Raw genomic sequence first — 21,718 nt, forward strand, 5'->3', positions numbered from 1 at the left:
TATTTTGATAAAGTGTAATGTGTACATGAGCCACAGTGAGAAGTGAACAGCAACTAATGATAAAATACAACAGTTATAACACTATACTATAATTCCAGTTATGTGAGTGTGGTCTGTCTCTCTCTGAAAATCTCTTACTGTAGGGTACTCTCCCTTCTCTGGACGACACGAGATGACAGCATGCTCACGCAGCGAGATAAAGGGACATGAATGATGCAGGCATTGTGATGTAGTGAGAGGCTCTGGCTGACCTCCCGATAATTCATCTGGAGGCGGAACCCCAGCTTTCAGCTTCCAGACTGTGGTGACCACAGATAACTGAAACCGAGGTAAGCAAAATGGCGGATAAGGGGAGACAACTGTAAGTTCATACACACCCTAAAATGATCTCGTCAGATGCCAGGTTGGACCCAAGGGGACAGAGTCGTGAACGTTCACCCTGCATCCAAAGGGCATCCTGAAAAGAACCCTCCTTGATGGACATGTTGGCAATCTCAGTAAGTGTTGCCCACGCTTCCGGTTACACGTAAAAACGCATCAAGTTGTGGTTTAGAAACAATGTCAAAGTAAACAGTCTGCAGATAATATGCGGATTTACTCTTCCAATTAGCAAAATACAGACTTTACGGATCATTTCTTTACTGATTTTAGAGAACGAATCTCAGAGTAGAATCACTTTTTCTTGGCTTGAACCAATATATGTTTAAAAATAAATATACATTTCAAATGTGTTCTAGACAAGGATTGGTTATTTAAATATTATATACAAGTTTTATTTACACTCTTCTTTCATGTTCCACTGAAGCATATTTCTTTTAGGTACATGGGAGACCACATCCTTAAGGCTAATGGTTTTATCTAGGACAAAAAATAATACATGAACACCAAGGAATACTTTTCAGCTTCTTGGCAAAGCACAAAAGGGAAGAAAATGATTTGACTTTTTAGTTCCAGTTGTTTTCAATGTAAGTTTTTATGTAAGTTTGATGTTGTTCAGATTTTTATGGAACCTGAGTGAAGAAAATGCAGAATCACTACTTTCTATTTAACGCAAACTGGCTTTTTATATATATGACTGATTTAAAAAAAAAAAGAAATAGAAAATAGGCCAGTAGGTCCTTCCAGCACATAGTCCCTGCACATAGCCTGAGGTGGGCAGGCCTCCTGGTCCAGGCTGGGAGCAGCTCTGCCCAAAGCTAGCTCCCCTGCTGGGGCAGCCCGGGGAAACCTTGGCTCTGTGCGATCATGAGAAACTGGATAAGCCGATCATTACATCGCATACAAGCACTGAAGGAACCAACAAATGGTAAAAACTCAGTGACTCTTTGTAGTTATTTTTATTCTGAATCAAAAACCTAGAAGTGAAGTTCCCCATAGCCCGTTAGGCCTTCACGGGTCCATCTACGTCCCCATGAACACCCACCGAAGGAAAGTGTTAAGGCAGCATGTGTTAAGATGTATCACTGCTTCTAAGGATAATCTGGAGGAGACAGTCTTGAAACCCAAGTTCAGAGATGCTTAACTTAAGTACTGATTGGATTACTCAACTATGAAGAGGTCTTTTGAATGCACAATTGATGTTTAGCAAGTACAAGGCATTGATACCAACATTCTGATATTAGAAAAGCAGACTAAGTTGTAAGAATGTCTAAAAGTGGCTGAAAAATGAAGACTACATGCTTTTTCAGCCTGAGAATAAGCAGGGAGTGGAGCCAAACATGAACATACGTCTCAGCAGAAAGGTGAAAAACAGAAAGCCAAGTAGATGACATGGGGAGGAGTGAAGAAGCCCCATGTTATGGCTTATGCTAACTTTCAAACAGAGTGAAAAAGTCGCTCTGATTTACAAGGGTAAACGCAATTGCAGTTAGGTGTGTAGATCACCCCTAAAGAACCCATGACTGTTAAAGTAGTCATGGGAGCCTTCTGAACTGTTAGAACTGATGCTATGCAACCATTCTGATTCACCTTCAATCTCTGTAACCGACAGAAATGCCTCACCAAGACACTGATTTTGGTATCCAAAATATTAATTTGTGGATGAGAAACATAAAACTAATTTCATGTTAACTTGCTAATTTATGAGACAGAAAACATCCAGTCCTTGATTCTGAAAAGGCCATTTAATATCTTATCCCATTTACTGGTCCTGCAAGGACAGCAGAGGAGAAGGTGTTTGGAATTGCATTAAAACAAAGTTTAGAACAATGTAAAACAGGTGGAAAGAAAAACCAAAGGCTAATAAATATTCAGTCTACGTGAAACACAGGAAAATAGGAGAAAATGCTTCAGGTCCTCAGCTGTACCACGGAGAGACACAGTAGCCATGATCACTTCCTAGATTACTCTTTGGATTCTTAATTCAGTTGGCCTTAATTGCTTAGAAAGTGTGCAACACAATTAGGGAGGATTTGTCTTTAATTTCGCTCTGAAAGAAGCATGAATGGATGGAAACTCTAATCACAGACCACAGCAGATCATTAGAGCAATTAGGAACACACCTTCCAGTCTTGGGAACCTTTCACACAAACCACCTGCTAGCCTTTGGAGCCAGGCTTCAGACTCGCAAAAACTTTGGGGTTCTTGAGGGCCAGTGAGAGCTCATTGAGGAAGGAAATAAAGTGGGAGTCTCTTTCAGATTTCTTTGATTCAAAGATGACGACAATGGTAAAGTGAGGTTCCGGGCGGGTTAGGAAGTAGGTGCTCTGAACTTTGTCATCATAGAAGTGGACCACCTTCTCCAAGCTGTTCAGTTCGGACATGCGGTCTGTCATGATCATGATGACATTGGGCCAGTGCATGACGGGCCTGTCGCTGGGCAGAGACACCACGGCTGGATACTGGTCCACACCCTTAGGGGCCTCTCTGTAGGAATGGGGGTGGTGATAGCCGTGACCCTGAAAGCTCTCAGAACCTCGGTTGTCAAAGATTAAGGACACATTGGCAGCGTCATACTTCCTGATGAAGCTGGAAATCTTTCCAAAAAAGTCTGGGTTGGCTTTTGCAGTCAACGTTTTCATTTCTGAAGCAGTCGTTTGCCGGCTCAGTGCCTCGTGAAAGTAAAAGCTAAACTTGGCAAGAAGCATGTTTTTGAGTTTCATCAGCCAGAGGAAAAGGTGTGGGGGCTGAACGGCCTTCTGAGATTGCCCTCCAAACAGATGTTTCTTGGTCTCCCGCTGCTTTTCAAAGATCTGGCCCCAAGTCTGCAGCTTGGTGTGAGCACTGTGCAAGTTCACCAGGGATGGGAGGAACTTCCACTCCGAGACCTGAGCCTGGGCCTTCAGGAGATGACTCAGGACGTCCACTTCCAGCTGGAAACTGCTTTCCAAAGGACTGAGGATGGGGTGGTGAAATCTAGAGGGGAAGGGAAATTAATAGAAGTAAGTGGAAATGTTACTTCCCATGGAATTTTCAACCCTCAAAATAATACACTGTGGCCACACAAATAATACTACGTTTGGAAGCAGGGAAAGGAATGACTGAAGGGCTCCATGTCGATTCATTTGAAAAGCCGGTCTGGGGTGCCAGTCAGTTAAGCATCCAACTCTTGATCTCAGGGTCATGAGTTGAAGCCCCACAGTATGCCCCATGCTCTGCGTGGATACTCATTAATAAATTACTTATTTATTTATCTTAAAAAATAAACAACAGATTTAAAAATAAATAAAAACTTAACCATCTCAAAATTATGTCAGGATCACATCCTCCTATGGAAATCACCTGGTATTGAAACAAAAAATGAGAAGGAAGGGACTACCTTCCTTTCAAATACAAAGAAATTAAATTAGCTGTACTTTTTTCTGAACCTATTTTATTTATTCTGGAAATTGTAAAACTAACATAATCATCAAAACAAGGCATCCTGGGGCGCCTGGATGGCTCAGTGGGTTAAGCCTCTGCCTTCGGCTCAGGTCATGATCCCAGGGTCCTGGGATCAAGCCCCGCATCAGGCTCTCTGCTCTGCAGGAAGCCTACTTCCTCCTCTCTCTCTCTCTCTCTGCCTGCTTGTCTGCCTACTTGTAATCTCTGTCTGTCAAATAAATAAATAAAATCTTTTAAAAACAACAACAACAACAAAAACAACAACAACAAAAAAACAAGGCATCCTTTTTCCAAGATGTGGTCCTAAAGAGGCAGAGGGGGGAAAAAAAGTCACTAAAAGCTCTCTTAAATGTGTATGGAAAAAAAAGAAAAAAAAAATGTGTATGGAACACATGTAAACTTACTTAACGTTATTGTGGTAAGCCCTTATTCAATCCTAGTTTTTCAAATTTTCTTCATATTTAGTTGCACTTAAAAAAAATGGGATGGGGGGCCTGTGTGGCTCAGGCAGTCATGCATCTGCCTTCACCTGAGGTCATGATCCCAGGGTCCAGGGATTAAGCCCCACCTTGAGCTCCTAGCTCAGCAGGGAGCCTGCTTCTCCCTCTGTCTGCTGCTCCCCCCAGCTTGTGCTCTGTCTCTGTCAAATAAATAAATAAAACCTTAAAAAAAATGGGAGCTAAATAAAAAATATCTAACATTTCAACATTTATGTTTAAAATTGGATTACTACTCACTGAATTAACTTTATGACTCATGGATTGCTACCTGCTATCTGTAAAACATTTTTTTCGAATTCACTGCTAACAGTAATATCGGGTAACAGGAGGGGAGAGGATGTGGGAGTATCTCCCTTCCAGGAAGAAAAGGGAAAGGCCAAGTGCAGAGAACCTGAGGCAAGTGAGAGCACATTCTTTCTGGTGTTTCAGGTCTCCTCTTCAAAGTCATTTCCTTAGAGATGCCTTCTCTGTTTTTCAGACTGAGTCAGCTGACCATATCCTCTAATTTTTTTTTCCCCCAAGATTTTATTTATTTATTTGACAGACAGAGATCACAAGTAGGCAGAGAGGCAGGCAGAGAGAGGGGGGAAGCAGGCTCCCTGCTGAGCAGAGAGCCTGATGTGGGGCTCGATCCCAGAACCCTGAGATCATGACCTGAGCTGAAGGCAGAGGCTTAACCCACTGAGCCACCCAGGGGCCCCGAATCCTCTAGTTTCTTAATACCTGTCTTCCACTTGAGTAGCTTCATCACATATGGGACATATGGTCTCCTTTGGTCTGAGCTCCTCCCTGAGGAGAAGGAAAAGCTGCTTACTCCCTTCGCTCCTTTATCTTTAGAACATATGGCACATACTAGAGATTCAGAGAGAGTCAGTAAACATGGCAACCAACTATGTTAAGATTTAAATCCTACTTTCTGCCTCTGTTGTTTGTGATCTAAATGAAATTCTGAAACAATGGGTAAGGAGAGTCCTTGTATGGACTACTTAGAGCTTTCTTGCTTAGGCTGCTGCTTCTGAGAAATGCCGGGGTGGGGGTGGGGGGGTTTTAGTGTCTGCCTGGCCTGGTGCACCCTCCTTCTCAAGGAGCCAACCCCAAGCCCTTATACTCTTCCCAAAGACCCAAAGCATCTGCAAGGGATCCTGTTTTCAATATGTGGGCAAGATCTAGCATTTACTGAGCCTATCTTATGCCCCAGGCACCATGGGAGATTATTTACAGGCCTGAACCCATGTAAGTTAATTGCTTCACTGTCAACAAGACGGAATCTTCTCATGTGGCTGTTTTGGCCCCAGCGGAAAAGGATAATGCTGGTTTATCAATGAAAAAGTTAAGAAAAAAAAATCATCACAAATATAGCTGGAGTTAAGAAAATCCATTTAAACATTATAATTAGAGAAATTATTAAACAATTAGAGAGCCCATACAAAGTTAGATATTATAAGACAGAAACTCATTATCATGTGATAAGAATATAGTTACATGACCACACCATTATTTTTTTTTTATTACCAGCATTTTACCTTCAATATCCTTTAAGAGGGAAAGCTAAAACATGGGTGGAGGGTCTCAGTCTAATAATACATTCAAAGAATCAGAAAGATAGGGGTGCCCCTATGGCTCAGTCACTTAAGTGTTGAACTCTTGATTTCAGCTCAGGTCATAATCTCAGGGTCATGAGATCAAGCCCCACATCAGACTCTGTGCTCAGAAGAGAGTCTGCTTAAAGCTTCTCTCCCTTTCTACCTCCCCCTACTCTCTGTCTCTTACACTCTCTGCTTCTCCAAAATAAATAAATAAATCTTTTTAAAAAATCAGAAAGATAAACAAGATGTCAAACTCTCTAGCTCATGTGCTGAGTTATTTACTACTTTGGACCCTTCAAACATTACCTGCTTTGAAATAAACATTAAGAAAGTCTAATACGGGGACACCGGGGTGGCTCAGTTGGTTAAGCATCTGCCTTCACCTCAAGTCGTGATCCCAGGGTCTTGGATCCAGTCCCACACTGGGCTCCTTACTCGGCAGGGAGCCTGCTTCTGCCTTTCCCTCTGTCACTCCCCCTGCTCATGCTCACTCGCTCATTCTCTCTCTCTCTGACAAATAAATAAAATCTTTTTAAAAAGAGAAAAGAAAGTCTAACACATATATAATACGTATGTACACACACAACTTTACAGCAGCACATTTCAAAGTCTTTGAATTGTAAGAAATGCTTCTACCTCCTTGGCCTTTAGACCCTTTGACACTTAACGACCATAAAGCATCACAAGATTCTATAATAACGGGTATCAAGAAAATCTGCCAAGGAACTTGGAACACAGTAAGATTTTCAATAACAAAAAAACGGTATGAGATTGAAGAAAATTCTACCACAAATAACAATACTCTAAGTTATTTTTCTGCTTCACTGGAAATCATCATTTATATCCAACCTTCTTGAAAGAACATGAATTCTCTGTACAAATCTCCAGAAAGAAATCTGAACAAGCTCTTCCATAAACATATACTAAAAGTGTTTAAATGTTCAACATTTATTAGGATGAATGTGAATGTCGGGGCTATTTTTCATCCTTAAGAAGAGCTAAAAATTCATGTTAATTTTATTCTGCCAAGACTCTGAGATTAGCATTATGGTGTATCATTTCCCTATTTCCATTATGCTCTGTGCCTCATACCCATTTACAACTCACACTATAGGGGGGTCTGTTAAATTGTTGTAATCCAAAAATACACACCTCAACTATGGCAGCAAGCTTGTAAGAGTCTGAATTCAGAATAAATTGACAACTATTTGCAGAGAACATCTGCTCTAAAAAAAAAAAAAGCCAAAAGAAAGAAAGGGTTCTGGAGAGAGAGAGAGAACTCTCTTTCACAAATCTACATCAAGGAGTTCCTTCCAAAAGAAGTATCCAGGTTCCATGCATGTGAGAAGTCAGATTAAAACAACTGAAAACAAATATGTAGGGGCGCATGGGTGGCTCAGTAGGTTAAGCCTCTGCCTTCAGCTCAGGTCATGATCGCAGGGTTCTGGGATCGAGTCCCGCATCGGGCTCTCTGCTCAGCAAGGAGCCTGCTTCCCTCTCTCTCTGCCTGCCTCTCTGCCTACTTGTGGTCTCTGTCTGTCAAATAAATAAACAGAATCTTTAAAAAAAAGCAAAACCAAAGATGTAGCACAACGTGAATGTTCTAAATGCCACAGAACTATACGCTTAAAACGGTATTTTTTTTAAAGGATTTTATTTATTTGACAGACAGAGATCACAAGTAGGCAGAGAGCAGGCAGAGAGAGAGAGGGGGAAGCAGGCTCCCCGCTGAGCAGAGAGCCCGATGTGGGGCTCGATCCCAGGACCCCAGGATCATGACCTGAACCGAAGGCAGAGGCTTTAACCCACTGAGCCACCCAGGCGCTCCAAAAACGGTCCATTTTATGTTATGTATATTTTACTGCAATAAAAAAAAAAAACTATAGTCTCTTCTCATTTAAAATTTTTACTAGTTTTTAGATACCAATACACAGAAGATATAAAAATGCATTAGCCAAAGGTTTGCCTTACAGAGACTTCCCAAGGTAGGAGGAGGTACTTATGATGGATACACGTTGGAAGTTAACACATCTCTTACGGGAGGTGCAAAATAAAATAAGATTTTAGAAAAAGGAGCAATTTGTTTTGGTTGAAAGATTATGCTGGCCATTAAGGAGACAGAATTTGAATTGAGCCATACAACTTCAAAAGCAGCTAGGACTTGGCCATGTAAAGAGGAGAGCTTAAATTTCTGGCTGCATTCTTTTTTTTTTTTTTTTAATTTTTATTAACATATAATGTATTATTAGCACCAGGGGTACAGTCTGTGAATCGCCAGGTTTACACACTTCACAGCACTCACCATAGCACATACCTTCCCCAATGTCCATTCTGGCTGCATTCTGATTCCAGACCCTCTGCCATGTGACTCTGCAGGTCTTCCCCTGAGATGAAGAGTACTTTCCCATGCCTGGACTACGGACTGGGTCATGTGACTCGCTCTTGCCAAGAGGGTGTTAACAGATATGATGCTGAAAAGGAGCTTGGTTGGGCTTGTTCTTTTGCACTTGGGCCAGATCCACTGGGTGGCTGGCTCCCCACTAATCTTGGGCTCAGAAGGAACATACCAAGCCCAGAGCTCACAGTACTAAGCCAAGCCCAGAGAGACCAAGAGTGTTAAGCAGAGCTACTCAGCTAAGCCAGGCCTGTCAGGTCAACTTCCAGTAGACTTGCAAGCCTGTACGCTCGACCCTTAGGGTGGTCTGTTATACAGAATGATTGTGGCAGGGGCTCCTGGGTGGCTCAGTACATTAAAGCCTCTGCCTTCGGTTCAGGTCATGATCCCAGGGTCCTGGGATTGAGCCCTGCATCGGGCTCTCTGCTCAGCGGGGAGCCTGCTTCCCCCATTCTCTGTCTCTGCCTGCTTCTCTGCCCACTTGTGATCTCTGTCAAATAAATAAATAAAATCTTTAAAAAAAAAATGATTGTGGCAACAGCAACTGATACATGATATGATAATGTGATAGGCTTCAGAACATAATACCCCAAAATATGGCATCTTGGTATACTGACTGTTTTAAGTTGAATGAATTTGAGAAATAAGTGTAGGAAAGATTTCCTGACCCTTTCCTGAATCAGGTCATAAAACTCTCAAGAGAAATGTGCCTTTCCCCCTACTCTAAGGAAGGAAGCGTCCTTATCTCCAAACACAAGGGACATAGAGAGGAATCTGAAAGAACAGGCCTTGCTGCTTCCCCCAGCTTAGACCTTTTTTCATCCTGGCACATTTTCCCACAACTCTTACATCTTCAAATGGACTCAGCTGAATTTTGTTTTTCAATAAAACCTACCATAAAAACACTATTTTATGAAGGCTTCCTTAACATGTAAAACTTAAATACACTGGTATGTTCTTCTCTTGGTAATTTGTCTTTTGTTAAAGCCTCCCCCCTCCCCATTGAGTTTAGAAGGGTAGAAGAAAAGGTATTTTTCCTCCCCTCTGAGTTCAAGGACATTCTAGGCAAAACAAATAATGAACCAAAGTAGGAAATGGCAAATACTTATGGGAAACACATTAGATTATGGATTGTTTTTTGGCTCCTGCTTAAAATCCTCAAAAATTTCTCTTTGAAGCTTCTTTCTTTTTACTAAGACTTTGGGTACAATTTAAAGCATTTGATGGGCCTTAGATAAATTTGAAAAGATGGGCTGGGGCAAGGCTGTTAAGATTCAGACATGCTGAACGCCTAGTTAGACTGTGTCCCACAGAAATGGCGCTCGGGTTGGAAATTTTCAGTGGGCAGAAAGTCACCTTGTTGAACTATACACACACAGCTAACAGTTAATTTCACTTATCATCACTATCTTTTCTTGAACGAAAAAGGGCACAAGGCCTAAATAAATCACAGTTCTGCCCTTGGTGAGAATCCTGTCATCTGAAGCATTCAGATCAAAAAACTGTGCTCCCTAAAATGCAAACAGAAACTTTATGTAACTCAATTTTTAAAAGTGTTCTCTGGGATGCCTGGCTGGCTCAGTTGGTGGAGAGTGTAACTCTTGGTCTCAGGATTCTAAGTCTGAGCCTCACACTGGGTGTAGAGATTACTTAAAAGTAAAATCTTTAAGGATGCCTGCATGGCTCAGTGGGTTAAGCGGCTGCCTTCAGCTCAGGTCATGATCCCAGGGTCCTGGGATCAAGTCCCACATCTGGCTTCTTGCTCGGCAGGGAGTCTCCCTCTCCCTCTGCCTCCCTGTCTTCCCTCCTTTCTCTCTCTCTCTCCCCCTCTATTTCACGCATGCTCTCTCTCAAATAAATAAGTAAAATCTTTTAAAATAAAAAAAGTAAAATCTTTAAAAACAAGTTCTTCAGGTGCGCCTGGATGGCTCAGTGGGTTAAAGCCTCTGCCTTTGGCTCAGGTCATGATCCCAGGGCCCTGGGATCGAGCCCGCAGGGGGCCTGCTTCCCTTCCTCTCTCTCTGCCTGCCTCTGTCTACTTTTGATCTCTGCCATTCAAATAAATAAATAAAATCTTTAAAAAAAAAAAAAAAACCAAGTTCTTTAAGATCTATCTGTAAAGTCATGGTTACAGGATATAAGTCACTTAATAGTATATTACTGCCACCTGAGAGGGATTCTTTTTTTTTAAGATTTATTTATTTGAGAGAGAGCGCACATGCTGGCACAGGGCAGGGAGGAGCAGAGGGAGGGGAAGAGTCTAAGCAGCCTCCTGCTGAGTGCAGAGCCTGATGCAGGGGCAGGGGCAATCTTACAGCCCAGTCGCCAGATCACGACTAGAGGTGAAACCAAGACTCTGGTGCTTAACCTAGTGTGCCACCTGGCGCCCCCATCAAAGGGACTTTTAAAAACTGTCTGGAATGAATAAATACTTGCTTACTTCTTTAAAAGAATTACTTCTTTAAAAGAATTACTAAGAATTACTCTCGACTTAGGAGAGTAAATATTTTGCATTTATAACACATCTTCCAGCTTGTTTAACTATGAAATAGAAAAATTAACCAGAATCTTCTTTGATGCTCACTGTACAAAAGAGGTAAGTAAATTCAAAATGAATTCTACAGAATCAAAAAATGTTCCATTGATATTTTCTCTGGAAAGAAAACAAAACAAAAACAAAAACAACACACCAAGTTCTACCTCTCCTCAAAAGTATTCAAGGAATAGTAGACATCCTGATCCTGTATGAGCTAAATTCATATTTTTCCTTCTAAGGGCATGCAGTGGAAACTATAAAAATGATTAATGTTAATTATTCGATTTGAAATAAATGATCTCAATGATTGTGGTTCATAAGCAATAATTTACATTTGCTTAATAATGTAATAAGTCTGCCAAAGGAGGAAACCTTTAACACTGCTCTACTCTGCTCTGCTCTACTCTACAACTGCCTTCCAAAGGAAAAAAACAAAACGTGTTTCCCATTTCATCTCTGAAAGCAGACTGGCCTTTGCCGTAACGTACACAGAATCTGAATCCCAAATCAGGGCCACTCCATGATATACATAATGCTTGTTAATTCTTTACTACAAAAGCATTTCATCATTTGAAAGAGGAACGATTCACGAGATAGAGAAGCGTTCTGACATGGATCACATATACTGGGGTGAATAAATATTTCCTGAAAGATAAACTGAGTCATTTGGGAAAAGGATTTACTCTTTCAATACAAGAGAATACAAAATATGAATTACTTCTCTAGAACACTGGAACCATGAAAGAAACATGTTTGGTATAGCACAGATGCCAAATCAAAAGGTCTACAGATCTTTGAGGGAAAAAAAAAAAAAAGGGAGGCTCAGTTGGTTAAGCAGCTGCCTTCGGCTCAGGTCATGATCCCAGCGTCCTGGATCGAGTCCCACATCGGGCTCCTTGCTCGGCAGGGAGCCTGCTTCTCCCTCTGACTCTGCCTGCCACTCTGTCTGCCTGTGCTCACTCTCACGCGCTCTCTCTCTCTGACAAATAAATAAAATCCTTAAAAAAAAAAAAAAGGTCTATAGAAAAGGAGAAGGAGAAAGAGGAGAAGGAGGAGGAGGAGAAGAAAGGTCTACAGAAAAAAGGATATTATCCTGGCAAAAGGCAAAGTATGTTAATTTATACCTAAAGTAATTCCATCTCCTCCCCCCAAAATCAACATATTATACAGAATTTCAACTTTTCAGAATTTTTTAACTAAGGAACTTAGGTTGTTCAAATTAACCTCATGTTTCTAATTAAGATAATTTTTAGGGTTGGATGTATCTATAATCAGTAATTCCCTTTAATTAGATAAAGGCAGCATGAGTGGAGAATACAGACAGATGAAAACACCTTGACCTTGGGTGATACTGCCCCAGCTCCATCGATTCCATCAGTGTCCACTCAGTACCTGGTATAGCCAAGCACTGCCCTAAAATCTTCAAGAATGAAAACTGGGCTTTTGCAGAAAATGGAAGAAATTCTCAAAGGCCTGGGAAGTAGGATGTTTCAAAGAAGGTGCAAAAAGGATAGATCACAAACCTAATCAAATAAAAATGAAAATAGTTAAATAGTAATAATCATTCCTATAAGACATACACACACATGTGCATACACACAGTTAAGGTTCAATACCTAGTATATCCCAGTGTTGGTATCTTTCTCTTATTTATCAAAACAATTTTTTTTTCATGGAGACTATTTTCAGTATCACAGGGAACTTTTATTTTATTTTATTTATTTCTTAAAGATTTTATTTATTTATTTAACAGAGAAATACACAGCGAGAGAGGGAACACAAGCCGGGAGAGTGGGAGAGGGAGAAGCAGGCTTCCCGCTGAGCAGGGAGCCCGATGTGGGGCTTGATCCCAGGGCCCCAGGATCATGACCTGAGCTGAAGGCAGAAGCCCAACAACTGAGCCACCCAGGTGCCCCGGAACTTTTAAAACATACAGGTTTCTGGGCACCCAATCGAGAATCACTAACTCTTAACCCTCAGGGAAGAAGGGCAGGGCGGGGACAAGGGGCAAGTATGGTTCTTTCTGTTCAGTTTCCCAAACCATTCGGCAAATTACTGTCAAGTTAGTATTTGGGAATCACCACATGAGATTCCCTTTAAGAATTGTATCTCCAATAGTATTTTTGTTTTTGCATTTCAAAAAATTATTTTATTAAAAAAAATGTACCAATCAGGTTTGAGGAAGAAATAAAATAGTTCCAAACAGGGGCACCTGGGTGGCTCAGTGGGTTAAAGCCTCTGCCTTCGGCTCAGGTCATGATCCCAGGGTCCTGGGATTGAGCCCCGCATCGGGCTCTCTGCTCCGCAGGGAGCCTGCTTCCTCCTCTCTCCCTGCCTGCCTCTCTGCCTAGTTGTGATTCTCTCTGTCAAATAAATAAAATATTTAAAAAAAAAAATAGTTCCAAACATAGAAAATTTGTTAATATGGAAAATTTGTTTTAAAAAAAGAAAACGTGTATATTCATAGGCATAGACTAGTTCTCAAGAATGATAGGAAGAACTTGCTAAAACAACATTCACTGGGATGCCTGGGTGGCCCAGTTGGTTAAGCATCCACGTTCAGCTCAGGTCATGATCCTAGGGTCCTAGGATCGAGTCCCGCATTGGGCTCCTCGCTTGGCAGGGAGCCTGCTTCCCCCTCTGCCTGCTCAGCCTGCTATTCCCCCTGTTTTGTGTTCTCTCTCTCTCTGTTAAATAAATGAAATCTTTAAAAATCAACAACATTCACTGCCTCTTAGGAAAGGAATTAGGTAGATGAAGAAAAGAGGCACTTTTCACCATGTATTATTTCATACTTTATAAATTTTGAGCCAATTAATGTATTACCCAGTAAAAATAGATAAAACAAAAATCCAAAATATATCATAAAAACAGAAAATATATGACAATAAAAAATAATACAGAGGACATTTTGGAGACAATTGGAAAAATCTAAATACTATTTACTGCTGATAGTAGAAAAAAAAATTAGTGCTAAATTTCCTGAGTACGAAACTATGCTACAGTTTTGTTTAATTCTTAGAAGATACAATCCAAGTATTTGGGCACAGAGTGTCATGATGTTTGCATCTAACTTCCAAACAATTCAGAGAGAGGGGGATAAAATTATATACAGAGAGAAAGAGAGCAAACATGGCAACATTTAATGAGTCCAGGGGAAGGATGTTTGTGTGTTCCTTGCACAGCTTTATTACTTTTTTCATAATAGCTTTACTACTTAACTCATACACATAAAGTATACTTTTTACCGTATAGAATTCAACAGTTTTAGTATAGTCAGAGTTGTGCAACCATCACTACTATCTAATTTGAGAACAGTCTCATGACCCCCCAAAAAGGAACCCTAAACCCATGAGCAGTCACTTCCCCATTCTCACCTCCCCCCCTAATTCCTGACAAAAATTTTCCGAATCTGTAATTTATAATCTATTTTCTGTGTTTATGATTTTGCCTATCTGGACATTTCCTGTAACTGGAATGACAGAACATGATATCTTTTGTAACAGGTCCATGCATGTTGCGCCTGTATCCATACTTCATTCCTTTCTACAGCTGAATAATAACCTGCAGTACTTCTCAAGTTCCTTGCGTACTGTTTTTTGGCTCAGGCTCTGAGGAATGCATTAGAGCCGGGCTCACTTTTTTTCAAGTAAAAGTAGCAATTTCCTTCAAATACAAATTTTCCAGCTAATTGACATCTTTTAAAAAAAAAAACAAAATTGGCTACAAATCGCCTTTTGAGTATTAAAAAAAATTTAAGTATGCCCTCCTCAAAAACACAGATACCTGTCTCCATTGAGAAAGTTTAAAACAAAACCAGAACTATGCCACAGGTGCTGAAAGCAATTATGAAGAAGTTTCCAACCCATGGTAAGTAATTGTTACATCTAAGGACTAAGTGGGTAACTCACCAAGGTGATTACTTTGAAAGGGACATTTATCTGAATAATGGTTTAGTAAAAAACAAAAACAAAAAACCCCCTACATTATTTTATATACAATGCTCCCCTTGCGTGAACTCTTTCATAAGCAGCAAAATCAGTTATAATACATCTTTTAAGGATGACTTCATTCTTGGTCTTGGGCCATTGCTTAAAGAAGTATCCACCCAGCATGGTGTTAATGAAGCCCAAAGAAGGTACCTAATGTTCACCTGTTGCTTATTTAATATGTATAAAATGTAAAATGACGGGGCGCCTGGGTGGCTCAGTGGGTTAGAGCCTCACCTTCGGCTCAGGTCATGATCCTGGGGTCCTGGGATCGAGCCCCACATCGGGCTCTCTGCTCAGTGGGGAGCCTGCTTCCCTTTCTCTCTCTCTCTGCCTGCCTCTCTGCCTACTTGTGATCTCTATCTGTCAAATAAATAAATAAAATCTTTTTAAAAAAAAAATGTAAAATGCCTACTTTTTCCCTCTGCAGTCATTTCATCATAGATTTTCTTCATAATAGTGCAGGGAGGGAGTTCGTGTGTGTGTGTGTGTACGTGTGTGTGTGTGAGGCTGTTCTGTGTGTCCCTTCCTCCCTCCTCACCTACACTCACCTGGAGCTGTACTTCTTGAGGATGGTGTCCAAGAGGCCAACAAGCTCCTCAGCGTTGATGAACTTCTGCGGGCTGAGGGTGTACATCTTCTCATAGAAGTCTGCGATCTCCATCCGGGCCTGAACGAAGAAGCAGAGCTGCTCTGACAGGTGGGAAAGTAGTTCCTCCACGTGGGGGGCGGTCCCACCCAGGGCGCCCCGGCCAGTCACCACCTTCTTGAGCTCGTTGTGCAGGGACGTGTAGATGGTTCGGATGGAATCCTTCCGGCTGAAGAAGGACTGGCCCCCTGGGAGGCAAATGAAATTAGCACATGACAAGTGAGGAAGAGACCCCAGAAGGACCAAACACCTCCCAGCATCCAAAAGGAAAGGAGTGGAGTCTGTTGAGCTCAGGGAGTTAATATCACCTACAATATTCTCTGACTCCTGTGATTGGAATTTAAATATTTTGTGATTCATAATTCACAGAGGAATAAGAAATGAATGTCTGGTGCAACTCATTAGTGTAACAACAGACCTCTGTATGATTTCCTTACCCAAGTATCAAATCTCCCCTATCCCATTTCAATGAGGATTCATATTTATTTCAGAGATCAATTGACCTAGCAGGTACCATCTACCTGGAGCTAAATAGCTCTCCTTCCCCAGACATGTATTTAAAACAAAAGAGAATACCTAATTGGAAAATACTGTTGTTACTCCTGATAAATCAGAAAATATTATTTCCGCATTAGAGTTGCATTTTCCTTTGAATCTTATCTTTTAAGCCATACCAGAAAATGGAAAATATACATACATGTATTTCCCTTAACCAGAACACAGACTACTGGGATCCCAGCAGAAACAAAGAAATCTGTAGTACTTTTTTTTTTTCTTTCTGTTTTTAAGTTAGCTCTAAACCCAACATGGGGCTTGAACTCACAACCCTGAGATCAAGAATTGCATGCTCCTCTGAATGAGCCAGCCAGGCACCCAGAAATCTTTAATACTCTTGACAAGGTTGACACTATAAGTTATAACAAAGCAAGCACCACTTTGTGAATGATTAACAGCAAGAAGCAATTACAGTAACTGTTGCTGTAACTCAGGGGTTCCAAAGGAAATCAGGAAAAAAAAAAAGACCAAATACATCCCTTTCAACAGTTAAAAAGGATCAAGTGGCAGATCATTTCCTTGCTCTGTATTAATACATGATCAACTCTATTTCTAATAATTATAGAGCCAGGTTCATACATGTTTTCTTAAGCAATTCTGCATCCCCTAAAGAAAGGGTCACAAGCAAGACATTAGAAGAATGAAAAGAAACAGGGCAGGTTTAAAACAGTAATTCTTAGAGATATATAAATTAGAAATATATAAATAAAAATATATAGAAATATATGTTATATGTATTTATCTAATATTATCTAATATCTAATATTTATATATTAGAAATATATAAGTAAAAACCCAAGAGATGGATGACAGTTTAAATTTTCTCTTGATATACACAGGATGCTTTCATGAATAAACTTATTACTATTCTAAACACATCAAGGCATTTGTAAAATATCCCCTTAACAAATGAATCATTTCACAATGTTCTTTCTAATTCACGGCCCACTTTGTATTTCAAACTTTCCTACTACTGTGACCACCTTGTCCCAGTCTACCCAGGGCTTTCTAGGTTTTAGCACTGAAAACCTGGCGTCTTGGAAAACCAGATTTAGTCCCATGTCCTGGGAACCCCCCTGGCACCGGGCAAACCTAGAAGGTTGGTCACCCTACTTACTACTTATTCCACAAACTATTATTATTTTAAAAATGTTTCCTTCAATATACTGCCTAAACAAAGTAACCTGCATTCAAATCATTTCTCCTACTAAGAGCCGCAAAAGCCACGTGGTGCAGCTGGATTGACCCCAGCAGTCACATCCCACCCAGGACTGTGCCCTGAAGGGTTTGCCCTCCCTCCCTATCTTCAGTCTAACCTTACAGATTTTGTGAAGCAACAGTATGGAGTAAATAGGCCTCTGTGCCCAAGTTTAGGAAAAAATTCTCTTAGGTTAGGTAGGTAACAAGATGAGAGTACCATGCAAAATCTATGGGGTGCCTGGCTGGCTCAGTCAGCAGAGTGTGCAACTCTTGATCACAGGGTTTTGAGTTTGAGCCACACATTGGGTGTACAGATTACTTAAAAAATAAAATCCTAAAAAACAACAACAACCAAAAAACCTAAAAGCTCTGGAATTCTGACCAACTTAGTTCCAAATTCCAGCTTCTGAACTTAGAAGCTGTGTAATGTGCCAATGACTTAGCCACTCTGAGCCTGGTTGTTTTTTAACATGAAACTAGTAATAGAGCCAAGAAGACAAAATAAAATACCATTTGGTATGTAATGTGCCTGGAGCAAAGTGAGTATTCCATCACTAATCCCTTTTCCTTCCATTTATAACTGATGTAAGAAAATTCTAAATACTACTAATTGGACTTCTAAAACTCTATGGTAAATTGGGAGCTTCATGTACTGTAAAAAAGAATAGCTACCTACTTGATAGCTAGCTAGCTAGGTGATCTCAACTGTGTACTCACCCCTACTGTTAATAGGGTGGCCTTGGTGACAATTTTAACTCTGGGTGAAAAAGGAATACCTTTCCTCATCAGATAACGCTTATCTAAGGGAGTGGAAACTCAAAGAATACCCTGAAAAGCTTATCAGTAAACATCAATCAATCACTCATAGTGAAACCACGTGACACTACGAGGATGGGATAGACCACTAATGAGTTTCTTCTAACCAGGTCTCTTTTCTCAAAGCTCTGAGGAGCACAGTCCTACTTGTTGACTACCCTGGTTAGGAATATCCAATGGAGACTGGCTTTCCTTTTTACTGGGAAACAAGGAAGCAGAGACACCAGACATCTTGCTCTTTACAATTTTTTGGATTTATAAAGTATGATTATTTTGAATTATTTCCAGAAGGTTCTCATTATTTCTCAAGATTTCAGGAGTCCATCTCATATAATGAAATTTCAAGTAATAATTATACTAAAGGAGTATGTAAAATGTCTAATTGAGTATTTTATCCCACAACTTATTGTTAATGATAATTTATAAACATCGGTTCTCAAGTCATTTTCTACCATGCTAAATTCTAGCAGCCAGAGATTGAGAAAATTCTCCAATAATTAAACAAAAAGGGAGAAAGTATGACCTAAAAATCTCCAAAAGCATTAAGATGGCATATTTTTATCACTGATCCTTCCCCAAAAGGCATATTCTCCCCTCAAAGGAAAGAGAAAGCTCTAAGGTAAGGGGCCCACCCAGAGTTTTTCAGAACTGAGCCAATACAGGAGCAGAAGGCTCCCTGTCAGGTCTGTCCTTTGCCCAAAGTGTTTGCCCATACAGGTATCTATAATCAGGATTCACTGCCAAGGTCTCTGATAAACAACCAGTCACAAGAGTGAGGTCAGAAAGACTCACTTTCTTGGACCATGTTTTAAATGTTTAAAAATACACACAAAATGTTTTGTTTTGCTTTAAAAAAAAATTACATTCTAATTAGCAAAGTATTTGAAGAACATGGTAATGTCTTACGTGGCAACACAAAATTTTTTCACAAGTTTTCAAGAAAAAAGTCACAAAGTCATAAGCATGTTAATATCACAAACACTCCAGTATCAAAAAACTGCAAGATGCAAAGTTAAAACTTAAAATCTGGAACCTACATTTACTATACATGTGAATAAGTTAATGAGGCATTAAAGTTAAACATGCCATTCTCAGGAACATTCACTTAGAAGTCACAGATCACCTGGGAGCGGAAACATGCCTGGGCATGTTTCATAGCATAAATTGCTCCTGGGTCAGTTACAAGGTGCAGCCTTCAGGCTCATCCATGCAAGCTGGGGGTCTATGCAGAACTAATGACTTTACATAATGAGGGCTAGTGCTCGGTTCGGCAGCACATATACATAATGAAGGCCATTTCACAGAACCCAAGGCAGAGACAGTGATGATCTCACACGTGCTCTTACACACAGGGCAGTTCTGTTTACCTGAAACCAGACACATACACCTTAAACTGGCATAGCAGATTTTTATGAGACTGACACGCTACCTACTGCGCTAACGAGGCACCTAGGCATAGCAGATTTTTAAATTGGGGTCCATCAATAGGCTTTAGGAAATCCAACTGAACCCTTGCAGATTAAATGCAAAATTGTATTACCCATCTATATTCCATATATATCCATGGGCTTCATCAAATTCTCATAGATGAGCTTAAACAAACTAAGAATTATGGGACTGGGACCAATCACCATTCTTCATGAGGGGACGGACTCTAAAAACAACTAAAACTGCCAGAAAATTACCCACCTTCAATTTTACAGCCAGAATTCCCCCATTTCCAAATACAGCTGGCCTCTGAACAATGCCAGGAATGATGGAGGGGGTGTTAGGGAGCTGACTTACCCCAGCAGTCAAAAATCCGAGTACAACTTTTGACTCCCCCAAAACTTAATTACTAATAGCTTATTGTCAACTTGAGGCCTTACTGATAACATAAACAATAGATTAACACATATGCTATATGTTATATGTATTATATATTATATTCTTATAGTAAGGCAAGCTAGAGAAAAGATAATCATGAAGGATGAAAAAATACATTCACTGTACTGTATTTATAAAAAAAAAACCGTGTATTAGTGGGTCCATGCAATTCAAACCCCTATCGTTCAAGGGTCAACTGTATATACAAAGTATTTTTAAATTATAATACAGCAATTTTTAAGAATAAATAATACGTATAAAAACACAATCTGACAGTTCAAAGGCAGGTATTCTGGTTTGAGACCTGTCACCTACCCACACAAGTGCACATACACAATTTGCTAATCTGTAGAAAGGGGAATAATAACATTTCAACAGCAACTGCAAATTTGTGAGAACTGCCACTGTAAAAAGGGGTGGAAAAAATACACACGGTGATTCTATCTAAGCACTTTGCCAGTAAGTCAACGTACTAAACAAATTATTTAAACAGCTAAGGCAGAAATTAAGATCTCAGAAAGCCCTGCCCTTTGGGTGTTTACTGAAAGCAGTATGTACATGGTCACCTTCAGGCCATACAAAGAAATGGGGTCCCAAAAATCAAAATGGAATTTGCACTCAACTTTACCTTTCTATTCTTTATTGCATATATGTGTTCTTCATTCATACCAGACTCTGTGCTTCTGATAATTAAAGGGTCTAAAAATGGGCCAAAATACTAACTTTGAAAGCTCTGGGAGTCATATTGATAGTTGGTAATTATAAGTAGTCATACTTTATACGCATACCCTTGGCTTTCACCTATTTTATTTCCTTCTGATCTACTCATACTAATTGTTTCTACTAGTGAAAATCGGTTGAATCAGCTCTTGCATCTTATTTTCAGGGCCAACATTTATGATGGAATGATAGGAGTGTTTACCATTTTCCCCTTAAGTCCCCTCTTGCTAGTGTTAGGCATATTTCTTGCCTTTCCTCTCCAGTATTCATTTATTTCCTCATCCATTAAATATTTATTGTCGGCCTAGAAGGGGTAGGACTCTATCTGTAACTCGCAGGGGCCTTAACTTCAAGAGGCCAAAGTGTTCATTAATTCTAACTAGGTTGTATTGCCAAGTTTTGCTCCTCTGGCCACAGTTGTCACTGGTCAGAAGAGCGAAGACACACCGTCTGCTTAACTTTTCATTTATGGCACCAATCCATGCACTGAGCAAAATGGATACACCCTTGGATTTGAGACACAGCCCTGAAAAGAGCATCCAACCCAGCGGCCAATCTATCAGCAGCAGAGGCTGGTGGGCGGGGCTTGTGGAAGCCGAGGGGAAGAAGGGAACGGTGGGAGGAGATCTGGGAGTGCCAAGTTGAGCCTGAGGCTAGGAGTGAGACAGGGAACCCAAGCCACGGCCGATCGGGGAATATACCCCCTTTCCTTCCTCCTCAAAGGGCACGGGGGGCGGGGCGGAGGTACCTAGTTTTTGCCCCAGGTAGGTGAGGCTGTGATAGACCTTCTCGGCCGCGGCCAGGTGGGCCAAGGCCGCCAGCAGCGACAGCCAGCTGCCCCCCGCGCTCTTGTTGGCCTCTCGTTCCTTGTCCACATTGTCCTTGGCCTTGTCGTAAGAGAAGATACCCAGGTGAGAGAAGAACGTCTCCAGCACCGCCTGTTCCACCGGGACCGGGGCGGCCAGCGGGATAGACTCCCCCATGCGAGCCGCGATCCAGCTCCACCCACGTGGCTCTCCTCTCCCGCGCACTTCCGGGTTCTCAGGGAACGTGCGCACCAGCGTGCGTGCGCGTGACCGCCGCA

At 40.9% G+C, this 21,718-nt stretch overlaps 1 protein-coding gene across 1 annotated transcript; it reads right to left on the reverse strand.

Moving 5' to 3' along the window:
- Nucleotides 1-606: 606 nt before the first annotated feature.
- Nucleotides 607-21,649, reverse strand: KICS2 (KICSTOR subunit 2). Its single transcript, XM_046013228.1, has 3 exons — nucleotides 21,383-21,649; nucleotides 15,380-15,665; nucleotides 607-3,354 (listed from the first exon to the last, which is right to left on the reverse strand). The coding sequence occupies exons 1-3, from the start codon at nucleotides 21,615-21,617 to the stop codon at nucleotides 2,538-2,540; spliced, it is 1,338 nt and encodes a 445-aa protein (XP_045869184.1). The 5' UTR covers nucleotides 21,618-21,649; the 3' UTR covers nucleotides 607-2,537.
- Nucleotides 21,650-21,718: the final 69 nt, after the last annotated feature.

The sequence above is a fragment of the Meles meles genome, chromosome 7 (assembly GCF_922984935.1).
Source record: "Meles meles chromosome 7, mMelMel3.1 paternal haplotype, whole genome shotgun sequence".
NCBI lineage: Eukaryota > Metazoa > Chordata > Mammalia > Carnivora > Mustelidae > Meles > Meles meles.

What these genes read in the sequence shown, in the direction of transcription:
- KICS2 (XM_046013228.1), bottom strand. Translation starts at nt 21,617, where the DNA reads ATGGGGGAGTCTATCCCGCTGGCCGCCCCGGTCCCGGTGGAACAGGCG. An exon ending in CTACCTGGGGCAAAAACTAG is followed by an intron (nt 15,666 to 21,382) that starts GTACCTCCGCCC and finishes TTTGCCTCCCAG; the next exon opens with GGGGCCAGTCCTTCTTCAGC. An exon ending in CTCAAGAAGTACAGCTCCAG is followed by an intron (nt 3,355 to 15,379) that starts GTGAGTGTAGGT and finishes CTTCCCCTCTAG; the next exon opens with ATTTCACCACCCCATCCTCA.